Source organism: Balaenoptera ricei, chromosome 19 (assembly GCF_028023285.1).
Source record: "Balaenoptera ricei isolate mBalRic1 chromosome 19, mBalRic1.hap2, whole genome shotgun sequence".
Taxonomy (NCBI): domain Eukaryota; kingdom Metazoa; phylum Chordata; class Mammalia; order Artiodactyla; family Balaenopteridae; genus Balaenoptera; species Balaenoptera ricei.
In genome coordinates this window covers 11,775,867-11,793,757 of record NC_082657.1, presented here as the reverse complement: position 1 = coordinate 11,793,757, position 17,891 = coordinate 11,775,867, and the positions used below count along the sequence as shown (strand labels likewise).

Below are 17,891 nucleotides of genomic sequence, written 5' to 3'. Positions count from 1 at the left end.
CACTCCTAGCATGGAGACGTCTTCTAGCTTTGTTTTCCTTGAGGACTGTGAGAAAGGGGCCTCACAACACGAATCTTGAGATTTATTTATTTTTATTTATTTATTATTTATTTATTTTTTTTGGCCGCGCTGCATGGCTTGCGAGATCTTAGTTCCCCGACCCGAGATTGAACCCGTGCCCCGTGCAGTGGAAGCGTAGAGTCCCAACCACTGGACCGCCAGGGAATTCCCGAATCTTGAGATTTAAATTGGCTGCCTTTCATTGCAAAGTGCTTTTAAAAATTGCAGGGGGTAGTTTTTCTGACCTGTGACCAGGCTGAGCCCTGCACATTAGCAGCCCAGACTTGGCTTTGGGGCAACCTGGGGGTTAAGGTTAAGGTTAAGGTTAAGATTACCCTCCCCCGCCCTGTTTCTGAGGTGTCCCTTTGCCTGTCTCCAGAAGGTAGTCTTCTAAGTGACCTAAAGAGGGAGGCGGGCACTTGAGAGTGTCATTCTCTCCTCCAACAAAATCTTCATCCCCCCTGGGGCACTAGTCACCCTGCGGGACATGAGCGACCAAGGTCTCCCTCTGCCCCCACTTGTCTCCTTTTCCCTGTCTCTCTCTGTCTCTGGGTGTCTCTTACTGTTCCTCATGGGGTGTCTCCTTGGAAGGCCTGTCTCTAAATCTCTCTTGCTCTCTCGGCTTCTCCCCGTGTCTGCCTCCTGTGTTCTCCAGGCCTCGGAGCTGGGAATGACCTCAGCGTTTTACAAGTACATCCTCACCACCATGGTGCGTACCCCTGCAGTCCCCGAAGCCCCCATCTCCCTCTGCAGCGTCTGCCCTGACGCGGGCCCAGCCCCTCCCTCACCCCCTCTTCTCGGTCCCAGGACTTCCCCATCCTGCACCTGGACGGGATCGTGGAGGACTCCTCCAACATCCTGGGCTTCTCCATGTTCAACACCTCTCACCCCTTCTATCCTGAGTTTGTGCGCAGCCTCAACATGTCCTGGAGGGAGAACTGCGAAGCCAGCACCTACCCCGGCCCCGCGGTGAGCTCACACCCTTTCCCCCGGCACACGGGCACACAGACACTTCCGGGGCCCCTTCAGGCCTTGGCCGGTTGTGCTCAGAACCCTCCGGTGCCCCACTCACTGTCTGAGAACATCCACGAGGCCTCGCAGCGTGGCCCTGAGCTAAGTCTGACCCCTTTCTTCCTCTCCACCTCCCAAGCCGCTCCAGCCACATGGGTCTCCTCCAGATGCCTCTGCTGCCCCAGCACATGCGCACCTCAGGGCCTTTGCACTTGCTCTTCCTGCTGCTTTGCGTGCACTTCCCCAGGGAACTAGCAATTCGCTCCCTCCTCTCCAAGTTACTGCTCAAATGTCCCCCTGTTTACAAAATGGCAAACTACCCACTATTTAGCCGCCTTCCCTGCCAGATTTTTCTCCATAACATCTATCTTTGCTTATCTAATCACCATGTGGCTTACTCTATGTTTTGCTTAGAGGTATGTACAGATATTTAGGTTGTAAGTTCCATGAGGGCGGGCGTTTCTGTTTTGTTCACCATTGTATCCCCAGCATCTAAAACCACCTGCTCAGGGTAGGTATCTGATAATATATGTTGAATAAATGCAAACATACAAAAGATGCATATTTACGTGTATTTGTTCACAAACATCTAGCCATACACCAAGGTACCGAGACACTCCTACGTGCGTGCAGGGCCATCGCACACGTACACGGACAGGGGAGCATCCATCCGCACCCCGCACCTACCTACCCAACATGGATATTCAGACCTTCACCCCACCCAGCCAAGACACGCTCTCCCACACACACGTCCCACGTTGGCCGTCACCGCTCGGTGGCCAGTTTGTGTCGAGCCCTCACTGTGTGCCAGGCGCTATTTTGAGCACTTTGCATGCATTGTCTCGCTTGAGCCCCACATGAGCACTCGGAGGCAGAGATAACGATCACCCTTCCTTTACAAGGGAGGAAACTGAGATTCCGAGAGAGGTGTGGACTTGGCTCTCTACAGGAAACAGTAGGGCCGGGCCTCCAGCTCACAGCCTCCCAAGCCCTGGACTCATAACCGTTACGCTCTCCTGCTTCCTGCACATCAGGCCCACCCTGTATATAGACAAATAGGCACGTTTGTCCAGCCCCACCCACATAAATGTGTCCCCAGACACACTCAGACAGGGGCTGTGGCTGTCTCCGCCCACCCTCCATGACCCTACATCAGCCAAAGACACGCGGATCCCTGCGCCCACCAACATCCCCCCTGAGGGTGACAGCTGGCCGTCCCGGCAAACCCTCTCAGATGTGCTCTTCCCCAAACAGACACGGGCCGCACGCGGTCAGGAAGAGCTGCCCCCCTGGCGGCGCGGGCAGCATGCACGTCTTGCCCACTGTCATCTCCGATCCCCTGGAAGACCCTCCTCGCTCCTGACCTGCGTGGTTTTATGTTCCTGGAGAGAGGAGAGTTGTCTCAGGGCTTGGGGGTAGCACCACGGGGCTTTGGGGCTCCCCTGGCTGAACTGCATCTTTCCCATCCCTCCCCATCTCTGCCCCCCTCAAAACCCCACACCCCAGCTGTCAGCTGCCCTGATGTTCGACGCCGTGCACGTGGTGGTGAGCGCCGTCCGGGAGCTGAACCGCAGCCAGGAGATCGGTGTGAAGCCGCTGGCCTGTACGTCGGCCAACATTTGGCCCCACGGGACCAGCCTCATGAACTACCTGCGCATGGTGAGCCGGGAGCGGGGAGGGCCGAGGGGGCGTTGCAGCCTGCCTCCGGGGGGGGCGGTGCTCACTGTGTCCACCCTGAGGCCCCCCTGCCTTGTCCCCCCACCTCCAACCCCGGCCCCCGCCTCCTGCTCTCCCTGGGCCTCACTCTCCCGTCTGTCTCTCCTCTCCCGGCCTTCCTCTGCCTGTCTGCGCTTCTCTTGCCCCGCTTCTTTGTTCCATCTCCTCTCGTTTGCTGGCACATGGTCTTACTCGTTTAACTGTGGTCCTTCCTGGTCCCTCTCCCTCTCTCTCGTCTCCTCCATCTCTGTCTCTTCCCCTCTGGGCCCCTGCCACCCTTCCCTCTGCCCTCCTCCCGCCCTGCTAGGTAGAGTATGACGGGCTGACTGGGCGGGTCGAGTTCAACAGCAAAGGGCAGAGGACCAACTACACCCTGCGCATCCTGGAGAAGTCTCGGCAGGGCCACCGTGAGGTGAGCATTCCCCGGGACGATGCCAGAGCCTGGATGGGGCTGGGGGCCGGGGCAGGGCGGGGCGGGGCCCAGAGGGCTGAGGCCTCCTCAGGCAGGGTCTGTGCTGACCGTGCCCTCTCTGCCTCAGATCGGGGTGTGGTACTCCAACCGGACCCTGGCGATGAACGCCACCACCCTGGACATCAACCTGTCGCAGACACTGGCCAATAAGACGCTGGTGGTTACGACCATCCTGGTGAGTGGCCCTTGTGGGGACAGGCGGTAGATGAAGGTGCCTTTCCTGAGCGGTGCCCCAGGCCAGTCCTAGTGAGGAGGAGGGATGCCTGGGCTGGCACGGCACACAGGCCAGTGGGGACGTGACCCAGGCACCCAACAACTCCTGATCGTGGCCGCGACGTCACCAACCTAATTGCTGCTGGAGCAGCGGTGGGCACAGACTCTGTCATCAGAGCCAGGTCCAGCCCTGGGTGCTGCCAGCCCGCCGATGCACGGCAGAGATGGGAACGACTGACATCATGATTCCACGAGGCGGTACAGGCGGGGCGCCTCTCGCGGCGCCTGGCCCAGGGTAGGCCCCTGTAAATCACCATTGCTAGAGCAGTCGTTTTGTCACATTTGCCCACCGAGTGTGTTGACACATGCCAACTTATTTAATATCCATCTTGAAGAGGCTCAGAGAGGTGAAGCGACTTGCCCAGGTCACACAGCAAGTATAAGACATAGCCAGGACGAATGCCATGTCTCTTATAAGGCATAGCCAGGATGGATGCCACGTCTCTGAGTCTCCAGAGCCCGAGTCTTAACCACTGTGCTCTGAATGTCCAGTCCTCTCCTTCCTGAGCACCAGCCGTGGAGATGGTCCTGTAGCCCCTGGGGTGTCACTCCTGCATTTAACCAGACCAGAGACCGAGGCGCCTGCGTGTGTCAGCGAGGATATATGGAGCACCTGTTCTGCACCAGGCACTGTGCTAGGCCCTTGCAGGTGTCACTCATTAAACCTCTCAGCTAGTCGGTGAGGTTTGTCCTATCTTCCTCCTTTTGAAGGTAAGGAAACAGGTCACAGGGCGAGTCCCTGCTGGAGCTGAGTGACGTGCTCGGAGCCCTTGCCCTCTCCCCTGCACCCTGCTGCTTCCTGCCAGGAGGTCAGGGAGGGGAGACGCGCGGGACCTGGGGAGCAGGAGGCTTCCTCGAGCAGCTGGGCTTCGTGGCAGCTGGGTCCCTGGCCCGCTGGCATCCGTTGTCTGGGGGAAGCCCCTCGGTAACTGTGAGGTGGGCCGGCTGATAGCTGTGGATGCTGAGGTTGAGAGGATTACACAGGTTCCGCAGGACGTCGGAGGCCCCCTAAAGCAGCGCCGTCACAGAGCTATTTCCTCTGTCCCTAGGGAGCTCCTGACCTAATGTGGACCTCCCCCTGGGGAGGGCCAGATGGCTTACAGACGGGAAACCAAACGCTTCGTAACAGCCTCACTCAGGGGCCCTGAGGACCAGGCCAGGCTGGCTGGGAGAGGGAGCACCTCTGCACGTGCGGGAGTGGAGTCAACCCCAGAGGCTTCCTGGGGTTCTCGGTGGGGAGCGGGGCAGAGGTCGGGGAGCGGATATCAGGAGAGCTGTGACGCCGAGGGAGGGGGGCTTCCAGTCTTTTCCCACACTTGTCTCCCGTTCTCCCCAGGGCCCATGAGCCAGTGTTGCCCTCTTCCTGACCTTCATTCTTCTCTTGATGGAGTCATTCATTTGCTCATTCATTCCACAAATATTTACTGAAGCTGCCCTGCGCCAGACCTCACACAAATTCTGGAGGCGGAGGAATGAGTCCCAGGTGGTCCCGTGGTCTCCCTGTCCTTGAGTGGCCCTGGAGTGGGGGGATCCCAGTCTGATGGAGACAGACCTGGACACAATCATTTCCACACAGGGTAATAAGGGACCCCCACAGAAAGGAGGGGCTGCCTCAGCCTTCAAAGGCCTGAAGAAGGCTTCACAGAGGAGGTGGTGTGAGACGGGGCTTTAGAAGCTGTGTAGGAGTTGGGTGCACAGAGAAGGAGGGGCCTGGCCTTCCAGGCAGCGGGAACCACAGGAGCAGGGGCCTCAGGAAGCGTTTGCCAGATCGGATGTGGAGGCAGCGGCCTCAGTGTGCACAGCCGGACCTGCCCGTTCGTTCACTAACATTTTCAGACTTGTGTTTCTGGGCTGGGCCTGCTCCAGGCACTTGGGGATTCAGACGTGAGTCAACCTGGGCACCGGGGACAAGAAGCTCTCAGGGCTTGTCTTATTCCCTGCTCTGTCCCTCGGGCCTGGGGTGGTGCCTGGCGCCTAACAAACATGGAGGGGTGGTGAGTGCTGTGACAGAGGTGGGGAAGGGTCTCTGGAGAACTTAGTTATGCTTATCCTGGTCGTTAGAGACCGTTAAGCAGGAAGGGGCAGGGCCAGATCTGGGTGTCAGAACAGCTGGGCCCTGAGGGAGGCTGCAGGAGAGAGAGACGCCCCAGGTTGGGGAGGGTGAGGCCTGAGCTGTCTGGGGCTGTAGGCAGGGAGGGGATCTGATGTGGGATGTTGATGGGCTGGGCTGGGGGAGGGAGCAGGAGGAGGTCCTCGGTGGGGTGGGGGCTGGGGCTGTCCCTGGGGTGGTGCCCACACATCTGGAGCTGAGAGAGGGCGGGCTGGTGCCAAGACCGAGAGAGGTCCCTCAGGGAAGCTGGGGGCGCAGGAGAGGCCCCAGGGTATGAGGCTTTGCAGGGCTCTTCCCCCAGCCCCAGGCCCCGCCCCCTCCCAGGGAGGTTCTCCCTTCAACAAGCTGTGACATCTCATCCTGCTCCTCGGTGCCTCTGGGGTCAGACAGACCTCACTTGCATTCCTGGCTTTGCCTGGACCTCAGGCCATCCAACTCTCTAGGCTCCATACCTTCACCTGTAAAATGGGTCTAATAGTCCCACCTTGAAGGGCTGTGGGAGGATGGCATGAGATCAGCAGGCCCCCCTGGCAGTGTCCTGCTAGGAAGATGTGCTGAGCACATGTGAATCCCTTTTCTCTCCCCATCTGGCATCATCAGTAAGAATAACAGTCGGGAATTCCCTGGCCGTCCAGTGGTTAGGACTCTGCGCTTTCACGGCGAAGGGCCGGGGTTCAATCCCCGGTCGGGGAACTAAGATCCCACAAGCCGCGTAGTTGGGCCAAAAAAAGTAAAGAATAGCAATCATCGTGGCCAGAGTCTTTGAGCTGTATGCTGAGCTCTTTGCTGGTGTTACTCGGCGGCGTTCATGGCAGCCCTGAGGCAGGTACCGTTGTGAACTCCGATTTTCAGACAAAACTAAGGCGCAGGAGGGTTAGGTGACGTGAATCGCGCAACTAGAGGATGGCAGAGCCCACGTGCTTCTACCTTGCGCCACACCACGTCGATTTCTGCTTCTTTCCAAGCCCTCGCTTCTGCGTTCTAAGCCTGGCCCTGCCGTCCGTACACTTTGTGACCTGGATGGGTCTCTTCTGTCTGTCCTCAGCTTCCTCCTGTAAAACGAGGGAACTAAAATATTCATAATAAACTGAAGGGGGTAAACTAGATCGGGGTCCTTTAAATTGCCCTCCAGGAAGTATTGGATATGGAATTGGGTCCTGGCTTCATAAAAGGGTCCAGGCAAGCAGCTTGTGAGGAATGTTCTAGAACCCACCCTACTTGAACATTTCTTAGTTTCAAGGGATTTTTATAGAAGTGCAACATGCATACAGAAACTTGCACAAATCATTAAGTGTACCACTCACTGAATTTTCAATAACTGAACACACCTGTGGGACCGGCTCTCCCACCCCCAGCTCTCCATATGCCCCTTCTGGTCTCTAACCGCCCCCCAGGTTAGCTTTGCCTGCTTTGAACTTCACATAAATGGCATCGTATTCTATGTTCTCTCTCTCGTCTGCCTTCTTGGGCACAACATGTGTTTGTGAGATTCACCCACGTTGCTACAAATAGTTTAGTCTCGTTATATGTCCTGTTATATGAAGGAACCACGATTAACTTACCCACCAAATTGATGCGCATTGGAGTTGTTTCTAGTTCTTTTGCTATTGTGAATAGTCCTGCTGTGAACACCCTACCACACGCCTTTCGGTGAACATGTATAGGCATTTCTGTCGAGTGTATTTGCAGGAGTGGAATTGCTGGAGTTTTCCAGCCTCGGTAGATACTGCCAAAGCATTTTCCAAAGTGGCGGTACCACTCCCCATTCCCACCGGTAGTGTGTGAAGGAGAATTCCAGTTGCTCCTCAGTTTTGCCGGTGCTGAGTATAGGAAGTTGCCACCTCTATTGTAGTTTTAACTTACATTTCTTTAACGACCATGGAAGGTGACCACTTTTTCATTTAGTGCCTATTTGGAACCTTCTTTTGGGAAGTCCCTGCTCAAATCTTTCTCTATTTTTAGAAAATTGGAATATCTGATCTTTTTATTGATTTGTAATCTATTCATATGTTCTGGATATAAGTTCTTTGTTGGCATATGCATTGCAGAGAACTTCTCCCACTTTGTGGCTTGCCTTTTCACTCTTGGTGGTATTTTTTTTGGCTGTGCCGTGCAGCTTGTGGGATCTTAGTTCCCCAACCAGGGATTGAACCTGAGCCCTCAGCAGTGAAAGTGAGGAGTCTTAACCACTGGATGGCCAGAGAATTACCCCCAATGGTATCTTTTTTTTTTTTTTAATATTTATTTATTTATTTGGCTTATTTATTTATTTGGCCGCGCCAGGTCTTAGTTGCGGCATGCGGGATCTTCGTTGCTGAGTGCAGGATCTTCGTTGTGGCGTGCGGGATCTTTAGTTGCAGCTTGTGAACTCTTTATTTGCAGCATGCGGGATCTAGTTCCCTGACCAGGGATTGAACCCGGGACCCCTGCATTGGGAGCGCAGAGTCTTAGTCACTGGACCACTAGGAAAGTCCCCCGAGTGGTATCTTTTGATGAAAAGATTTTTAATTTTCCTAAAGTCCATTTTATCCTTTTCTCCCTGCTTTACGGTTAATGCTTTTATTTATTTATTTATTTACTTATTTATTTATTTTTGGCTGTGTTGGGTCTTCGTTGCTGCGTGCGGGCTTTCTCTAGTTGTGGCGAGCGGGGGCTACTCTTCATTGCGGTACGCAGGCTTCTCATTGTGGTGGCTTCTCTTGTTGCAGAGCACGAGCCCTAGAGTGTGTGGGCTTCAGTAGTTGTGGTGAGTGGGCTCAGTAGTTGTGGCGCACGGGCTTAGTTGCTCCACGACATGTGGGATCTTCCCAGACGAGGGCTCGAACCCATGTCCCCTGCATTGGCAGGTGGATTCTTAACCACTGCACCACCAGAGAAGTCCAGTTAATGCTTTTAGAATTTAAGAATTCTTGGGATTTCCCTGGCGGTCCTGTGGTTAAGACCCCGCGTTTCCACGGCAGAGGGCATGGGTTCGATCCCTGGTCGGGGAACTAAGATCCAACATGCCACACAGCACGGCCAAAAAAAAGAATTCTCTGCCTACCCCAAGTTCATAAAGCTAGTCTCCTATATGTTTCTTGAAAACATAATAATTTTGCCTTTTACATTTAGATCTACAATCCACCTAGAATTGATTTTTATGTATTATGTGAGGTAGGGGGGATCAGAATACATATTTTCCATATGGATGTTTTATTGAATGGCACCATTTATTAAAATGTTCATTCTTTCCCCCTTCAGCACAGTCTTACCCTTGTCATAAATCAAGTATCCATTTATGTGTGGGTTTCCAAACTCTCCATTCTATTGTCTGTTTGTCTGTCTTTGCTCTAATACCACATTGTCTTAAACACCACAGTTTTAAATTGTCTTAATACCCAGTAGGGTAAATCCTCCAGTTTTCATGTTCTTCATTAGGATTGCTTTGGTTCTTTTGATCTTCTACATTTCCATATGCATTTAAATATCATCTCTAAAATTTAAAAAATATTTTAATATTAAAATTTTAAACTGGGGGTGGGACAGAAGTTAATTAAATAGAAGTAAGTAGCATTCAGTTTAATTCTACATTAAATAGAATTCAAAGCGTGTGGGGAGGGGAGGAGTGAAAAAAGCCATCCCCTTCCCTCTCCCGTCCCCCATTTTTTTCCCCATCCTCCCAGATATGTCTGAGCATGTACAAGCCCATACCCACTTTTTCCTTCACAAAGAATAGCATATTGTACACGTTGTTCTGTAGCTTGTTTTTTTCCTCTGAATATATCTTATAGAACTTGTTATTTTAGTAGTTGCCTGGGATTCTTTGATGACATCAATAATCTTTTTAACCTGTTCCAAATTAGGCTGTTTCAGTCTTTGTTCCTGATACAAGAAATGGTGCCATGACTCTCCTGGACCTACATTTTTGTGTACAGGTGCATAGCCATTCGTAGGATGAGTTCTTAGAATCAGACTTAGCAACATCCCACTGTCCGTCTGTAATGCTGGGCTTCTGCAGAAGATTCTTTTTGAAGAAATCTGAAAACCTTGGATTAGAGGCTTCTTAAAACCCTTGGATCTGATGGTCTGGGACTGCAGGTTGAGTGCTAGATCATTGTTTTCTGACCTTGAGTTCTGTTCACAGGCCTCAGTCCCTGTTTTTGGCTCTATCAGCTCCCACCCGATCCTGAGGCCTCGAACCCAAATCCACAACCCAGGTGCCTCAGTCTTGAATTGGAAGATCAGCTTGGCCTGGTGGAAGGAACAAGGACTTTGGAGAGCACAGCAACTGAGTTTTGAATCCCAGCTCTGCCCAATCTCCCCTTCCTACTGCCCTGCTTCAGCTGTGTGACCTTGGGCAAGACATCTGACCTCTCTGAACTTCGGTTTCCTCCTGTGTACATCAACAGGACTGTATGAGCGCCTGCCAGCTCTAACACTGGGTGTTTGTCTAGAGAATTCCTGATTTCTGATTCTCTAGCTTTGATACCCGGCCAGACACCCCCGTCTCTGTGTCTAGCTTCTCCCAGGTCCGCTCTTGTTTAGTCTGGCATAGGGCTTAAGAGCAGAGCTTTGGACTCAGCCTGACTTGTCCATCTCAGCCACTCACTACTTCACTTCTCGGGACCTGTGTCCTCATCTCTCAAATAGAGGTAATAATACTGACCTCCTACGCTGACAGAATAGCTGTCACACAGCAAGCCCACAAGAAATGCTAGCTGCTGCTGCTATTATTAGTATTATCTCATTCCTACTCCCGGTTCCACAGTTTTGGATTTGAAAATGTGGCTTGGGAGAGAGAGAAAAGCACTGACTTCTCTCCATCCCATCTCCCCTCAGCTCTGGGACTTTGTTGGGGTCCTGGTATCTAGTCTATAGGTACCTTATAGTACCTATCGCTGTATAACAAACCGCCCCAAAACCTGGAGGCTTCCAACAATAACGATTATTATTTCTCACAATTCTGTGGGCCAACTAAGCAGTTCTGCTGAGCTCACTGTGGTTGCGTTCAGCTGGTGTCTAGGCTGGGCTGTTGGCCGGCACGTCTCGGTTCACCCATTCTCCCTCATCCTTCAGCAGGCTGGCCTGGGCTTCCTTTTTTTTTTTTTAAATTATTTATTTATTTGGCTGCGTCGGGTCTTAGTTGCAGCACGCGGGATCTTTCGTTGTGGCACGTGGGCTCCAGAGTGCGCAGGCTCAGTAGTTGCAGTGCGTGGGCTTAGTTGCCCCGCGGCATGTGGGATCTTAGTTCCCTGACCAGGGATCAAACCCACGTCCCCTGCATTGGAAGGCGGATTCTTAACCACTGGACTACTGGGGAAGTCCCTGGCCCGGGCTTTCTTACACTGGGGTCCCAAGAGATCTCTCTGAGGGCCCAGGCTCTGAAAGTCACACAGCACTACTTCCAACGCATTCTGTTGTCCAAAGCAAGTCTCGAGGGCCGCTCAGACCCAAGGAGTGGAGAAATCCGCTCTATCTCTTGACGGGAGGAGCTGCAAAATACTGGGCATCTACCTCGGAGCTCAGTAATTATGTGCTGAATGAATGAGAGGTGGCAGAGGTCACTTGACCTCTGTGAGCCTCAGTTTCCACATGTGTAAAGTGAGTCTAAGGATACCTCCTGTGTAAGGTCACTGTGAGGAATTTTTTTTTTTTTTTTTTTTTTTTTTAATGGCCGCGCCACACAGCTTGCGGGATCTTAGTTCCCCCACCAGGGATTGAACCTGCGCCCTCGGCAGTGAAAGCATGGAGTCCTAACCCCTGGACCGCCAGGGAATTCCCACTGTGAGGAATTAAATTGATAAAATCCAGAGAACACACACAGCACAAGGGCTGGTACTTCGCAGGTGTTCAGTCCACATGGTAACCATATGGATATTATTGCCAAAGCTCTTCTGGCTGATTCCTAAATCCTAACTCCTTTTATTCCTAAGTCCAAAGTGACACTGTACAAACAACCATTTAGACAATAACTATGTAAGATAAGTATCCCTTTTGTTACCATCATCTTCATATGCCTCGTCTTACTAGCACTTGGAATATTCTCTCTGCTTTTGTCCTTATTTGGCACAAAAAGGGTCAGTAAGGTTTGCTCAAACCCCTCAGAAATAAGCATCAACATAGCAAAACAGCTGTAGGCCAGAGATTGCAAACTGTCCGGTGTTTGTTTAGCCTGCAAAGCATTAAAAAAAAAAATTGGTATTAGAATTTGAACTGTTGCTAACCTTTAAAATCAGGAGATTTTACAAAACAACCTGGGTTTCCAAATTCTCTTGACATTGGACCATCTGGCATCTCAGGCCTGCTTCCCTTGTGGCAGCATTGGGCTGGAGCTAAATCCTGGTGGGGCAGATTCTCTTTGATCCCTTGGTGGCTCATGAAGTCAGTTTAATGGGTCGTTATTGGTTGTGTGGAAAAATGAAGTAGAGCAGGACGGAAAATAGCAGGGTATTCTGCCATAGTCATAAGGGAAAGGACTGCTTTGTGGAACTAAGTCTGGTTACATGTGTGCAACTGTGAGCACATAGACATATGTGTATGACTTGGATTACAAGTAAAATATATATCTTACTGCGGGTTTTAGCCAAAAGTTTGAAAGTTTGGCACGATCTCCATCCAGTCTGATTCACTCAAGTTACCTGCCTCCCTTGTAGCCATTTGAGCTTGAGATGAGGTTGTCTGGTGGAGATCAAACCAGTTTCCTGCAATCTGCTGGGGCCTGGCAGGGTCCCTGCGCTTTTTCCCTGGCTCTGAGTATTTGTTTTTGTTTTGGTAGTTATTTTTAGTTTTACTTTTTAAATTGAAGTATAGTTGATTTACAGTGTTGTTAGTTTCAGGTTATACATATATATGTATGTATATATACATATATTCTTTTTCAGATTCTTTTCCCTTATAGGTTATTACAAAATATGAGTAGAGTTCCCTGCGCCATACAGTAGACCCTTGTTGGTTATCTATTTTATATGCAGCAGTGTGTATATGTTAATCCCAGCCTCCTAATTTACATGCCCCGCCCCCCCGCCGCCGACTCTGAGCATTTGTAAGCAGGGGATGAAGGCAAGGACTCCATCATCTCCACTCTGCGAGCAGGTTCCTGATCTGGCTGCAGCCTGGGCCCTGGGACCCACGACCCAGACCCCAGATGCCCCAGTCTCTGACCACCACCCCCCCTTCTCTCCTGTTTCCCCAGGAGAACCCGTACGTCATGCGCCGGCCCAACTTCCAGGCCCTGTCCGGGAACGAACGCTTTGAGGGCTTCTGCGTGGACATGCTGCGGGAGCTGGCCGAGCTGCTGCGCTTCCGCTACCGCCTGCGGTTGGTGGAAGACGGGCTGTACGGGGCGCCCGAGCCCAACGGCTCCTGGACGGGCATGGTCGGCGAGCTCATCAACCGGGTACGGCGGGGCTGGGGCTGAGGAAGGGGCCGTGGGTCGGGTGAGCAAGGGCGGGCGGGTGGGCGAGCAGGCGGGCAGCCAATGGTGCCTCAGAACCAGCCTGGTGCATACAAGGGGCAGGAGCCGATGGTGCGCTGTGTCCCTGTGGCTGGTGAGCACCACGGGGCGGGCACAGTGGGGAAGAAGGGCAACGCATCCCTTCCCGTGTTCCGCTTTCAAATGCTTCCCTCACGCCACCTTGGCTTAGTCGGTGCTCGAAGATGTGTTGAGTGAATGAAAGAGACGTGGAGTGGGAATTGGACAGACGTGGAGGAGGTGGAGAAGGCTTCCTGTGAGAGGCAGGGATAGGGCTAGGCGGCCGGGATGGCGCCTCACGTGCGCTGTGCCCAGCACCTGCCAGGAGGTGGACGTGGAGGCTGCCTATTGCGCTCACAAGGTCACGCATTCCGTAGGTGTTTATTGAGCACCTAGTGTGTGCCTTGCACCACGCTGGCGCGGGATATAGTGGTGAGCACAGGGGACCTGGACCCTGCTCCCAGCAACTTAGGGTCCCATTGAGATGCAGAAAAGCAAATGACCACAAGACAGAGCCATTGGCTGATGGGGAAAACTCAGAGGAGGGACCCAGAGGCTCCTGACCCAGCCAGGCATCCAGGGAGGGCTTCCCAGAAGAGGTGACGCCCAAGCAGATTCCCAAAGAGTGTGAAGGAGTCAGCAGGGTGAAGGGGGGTATGGGAGAAGGGCAAAGTGTTTGATGGCATTTACAAACAGCGGGGGCTGGGGTGGGAACATGAGTAAGAACGAGTTGGGTGTGGGGCATTTTAGAAGAGCAGCCGGGCCCTGAGTGTGGGCAGGATTTGAATGTAGGTGAGGAGGGCAAGAGGCAGTGGTGTGGGGGGTGGTAGGCAGGGGTGCAGCGGAAAAAATATTTTGGAGTCAGACCAACCTGGGTTTGAGTGCTGGGGTGAGTCATTTCTTTCCTCGGAAGCTCAGTTTCCCCTCCCTAGGATGGGGATAATGATACCTGACAGGTCTGTAGTAAGGTTACAGACACGCTGCACACGTTGCTTGTCATAGGTGCTTCTTCTTTTTATTCCAGTCATGAGAAGCCATGTGGGCGAATGCCCAAAAAAGACAAACAGGCCCCCAGCTTAGGGGCACGTCCAGGGCAGGTGTGTGGAGCAGGGACCTGTGGCCACAAACGGTCAGGGTGGCCTTGACATTGGACTTGGCTGACAGCGTCAGAGACTGTCACCCTTCTGAGCCCCTGAATGTCACCAGGAGAGACTCAAAAAGGCCACTTTGCTTGACAAGGATGTTTATCCCGTAAGGCACTGATTTTCAAAAGTTGTTTTGACTTCAGAGCCTTTTTTCCATTTGAAAACGCCCTCAGGGCCCTGGACAAAGCAGAGCTGCTCTGGGGGAGACAGAGGTCGGGATGTCCCCCCCGGATTCTGGTGGCTCGGTCTCCCTCACCCCACCCAGCTGGCAGGCCCGAGGCACTGCCCTACAGGCAGCCAGCTGGTTGAAAGCTTCTGCCCTGGGTGGGTTCAAGAGTCTGAAGCCAGGGCCTGAGGAGACAGGAGGCAGGAGCTGGTGGCCGGACGCCCACCTCGCTGGCAGGCTTCCCTGTGACCTCATTGCCATAGCTTGGTCCCCAGTCTCGTAAGCTCAGAACTTCTGTTCATCAGGGCCCCCAGAAATAAGACTCCAGGAGAGCAGCCCTCCCCAACCAAAGTCACCGTCAACTGGACATCTGTTTATTCAACTGGACATCTGTTTATTCATCAACAAAGAAGTCCTATTTACAGCTGTATGACCTTGGGCAAGAGTCTTAACTCCCTGTGCCTCGAGCCTTCCCTTAGGACTTGGTGTGAAGGTGCCTGGGGTGAGCATAGCAGGGCTGGGAGCTTTTCTCATTGGTTACTGCTCTTGTGGTCCTGAGTCCCGTTTGAATCTCTGCTGAGCATTTGCTGTGTGACCTTGGGTGAGTTACGTAACCTCCCTGTAAAACTGGGGAAATAACAAATGCTAGCGCATAGGGCTGTTGTGAGCATGAAATGAGTTAATCCATGTGGGGGCTTGGAACAGGGCCGGGCAGGTAGTGGGTGCTGTGTGCCTGTGCTCTCTTTCGATCATTGTTAGTGTTATTCCTGCCAGCACGTACATACATTCATGCGTTCGTCCGTCCTCCAGCCAGCTAGTATTTATTGAGTGCCTACTGTATACCAGGCCCTGTGATACACCCTGGGGATTCAGTGGCCTTGCCTGGCCTTGCTCTTAGGGTTAAAGACTTTGGCCCGCAGCCAGAGGTCCATGGGATGCACCTCCTGCACACAAAGGGCTGAGCTGGCTCAAATGAGGAAACAGAATCATCGGGGGCTGCTGGATGGCCTGCGGGAAGGTCAGGGGAGGCTGGAGAGGGCCAGGACTTGGTGACCGCCTGTGGCGGGGGCGGAGGAGAGAGGACGTGAGCGTTCCTTCTGTTTCTGGCTTGGGCAGCTGGGCGATGGCGATGACATTTAGGGAGAGAACACTGGAGGAGGAGCAGACTCAGAGTGCAAAGGATGGGCGGAGTTTGGCCCCTCCAAGGCTCAGCTGCCTGCTGTGGGATGGCCAAGTACACTGAGCTTCGCACAGATACTCAGCACCGTCCTCACGGCAGCAGCAGCTGACGTTTGTGGACTTCACGCCACGTGCCAGGAACTTTTCAAGTGTTCCTTAATTCTTCTAACAATCCTTCCTGGCCCAGAGGACCACTGCCCTCCTACCGATGTGAGATCAGGGGCTCAGTAGTGAAGGGACTTGCCCCCAACACGCAGGGCTGCAGCCAGGTGTGACGGACCCAAGGCCTGTGTCCTTTCCAGACACCCAGCAGGTACTTGGGAAGCCTAGAGTGGTCAAGGTGATGCCCACGCCGTGCCAGGCTCTTGTCCGAACTGTATGAACTTGTGTTAACTCCTTGACTCCCCACGGGCACCCCCTGAGGAAGGCCTGGGGTTTGCCCAGTTTTCTCTAATGGACAGAGTAAGGCACCAAGATACTGTCCAGGCCGCACGGCTAGTGACAGGCAGAGCCAGGGCTGGCACCCCAGCAGGCTGGCCCAGAGCTGACAAGTGACTTCCAGATGGAAGACAGCCTAGGGCACCAGCATCCCCCCAGCCACCCCGACCCCAGGGCCAGGCTCAGGGCTTGTAGGCCAGTCTGGAATTATGGTCCGTTTATTCCACCCAGTGGCCACTGCTGGAATTACCTTTCTCCCTGCCATCACTGCTGCACTGTGATTTCAGGCCCCGCCCCTCTCACCAGCCTCCTCATGGGCCTCCTGGCCTCCCATCTCTCTCCATTCCAGTTTGTCCTCCAGTAGGATCTTTGTACAAGGCAAGTCCGACCTATCGCTCACAAGCTTTAGCTGTCACCCCCGGGGGCCCTCCGGTCTGGCCCTTAAGGACAGGGCAGATATCTTAGGTCGGGTTTCCGGGAAGCAGATTCCGTGGTGGAGATTAGCAGGCAGGAGGTGTGTGGGGTGCCCTCGGAAAGCAGGGAGTAGAGGAGCAGGCTTGGGCAGAGGGAGGAGTTGAGCTGTGCTGCAGTCATGGCTGGACCTCAGCCGTCCCATGTCCCACGGGCAGCTCTGGAGCTGGGATGGCCATCAAAGACATCCCCCTGAGGTAAGGGGGAAGGCTTTTATGCCCCTCACCGACACGTCATTGGATGAGGGCTGTCCTCGGGGAGGGTCAGGACCTGGGGCAAAGGCGGTCTTCCACCTACAGAGCAATCAGCCACCAACAACTGGGACCATGAGTGCCTGATCCGGAAGGAGGGTCTGGGCGGCCACCACGGTGTCCACTACAGCTGTGAGCTGGTTAGACGCCAGACAGAGCCAGCTTCAGGTTGCCTGCTTTCCCGTGTGGTCCCTGGCGAGCCACTTCATCTCTCTGAACTAGCTTCCCCTCTTGAAGTGGGAACGATGTTCCCTCCCTCACAGAGTTTTGTGGGGAGTGGGTGAGGGGGAAGCTGGAGGTCCTAGAACAGAGTCTGAGTCACCCGGGTCTTGCAGGTAAGGAGTTTGGATGTTCTTGTTGTTGTTTTCTTTTTGGCCAAGCCAAGTGGCTTGCAGGATCCTAGTTCCCCGACCTGGGATTGAAGCCGGGCCCCAGAATTGAAAGCACCGAGTCCCAACTACTGGATAGCCAGGGAATCAAGCCCCCCTTTTTTTCTCCTTTTTTGTTTTTATTTATTTATTTATTTATTTATTTATTTATTTATTTATTTATTTATGGCTGCGTTAGGTCCTCGTTGCTGCGCGTGGGCTTTCTCTAGTTGCAGAGAGCGGGGGCTACTCTTCGTTGCGTTGCCTGGTCTTCTTACTGTGGTGGCGTCTCTTGTTGCAGAGCACGGGCTCTAGGCGCGCGGGCTTCAGTAGTTGTGGCATGCCGGCTCAGTAGTTGTGGCTCTCGGGCTCTAGAGCGCAGGCTCAGTAGTTGTGGCGCATGGGCTTAGTTGCTCCACAGCATGTGGGATCTTCCTGGACCAGGGCTTGAACCTGTGTCCCCTGCACTGGCAGGCAGATTCTAAACCACTGTGCCATCAGGGAAGTCCCTTTTCTCCTTCTTGGATGTTATTTTTATTGTGTTATGAAGTCACTGGAAGGTTTTAAGCAGGGAACGTGCCATGATCTAATTTGTTTATTCTTTTTTTTTATTGAGGTGAAATTCATATAACATAAAATTAACCAAATTCAGTGGCATTTAGTATATTCGCAGTATTGTGCAACCATCACCTCTATCTAGTTCCAAGACATTTTCATGACCCCCAAAGAAAACCCGAACCCACCAAGCAGTCACTCCCAATTCCCCCCTTCCCCAGCTCCT

At 53.2% G+C, this 17,891-nt stretch overlaps 1 protein-coding gene across 5 annotated transcripts in view; it reads left to right on the top strand.

Moving 5' to 3' along the window:
- Positions 1-17,891, top strand: part of GRIK5 (glutamate ionotropic receptor kainate type subunit 5) — a 50,546-nt gene that overhangs the window by 11,600 nt on the left and 21,055 nt on the right. For 3 of the 5 annotated variants that reach the window (XM_059903905.1, XM_059903906.1, XM_059903909.1), the window contains 6 exons: positions 716-769; positions 868-1,029; positions 2,578-2,730; positions 3,095-3,199; positions 3,327-3,434; positions 12,814-13,017. In XM_059903905.1, coding sequence (XP_059759888.1) covers positions 716-769; positions 868-1,029; positions 2,578-2,730; positions 3,095-3,199; positions 3,327-3,434; positions 12,814-13,017 — 786 coding nt within the window. The remainder of the gene's footprint in view (positions 1-715; positions 770-867; positions 1,030-2,577; positions 2,731-3,094; positions 3,200-3,326; positions 3,435-12,813; positions 13,018-17,891) is intronic. The other 2 variants (XM_059903907.1, XM_059903908.1) reach the window with 2 other exon arrangements.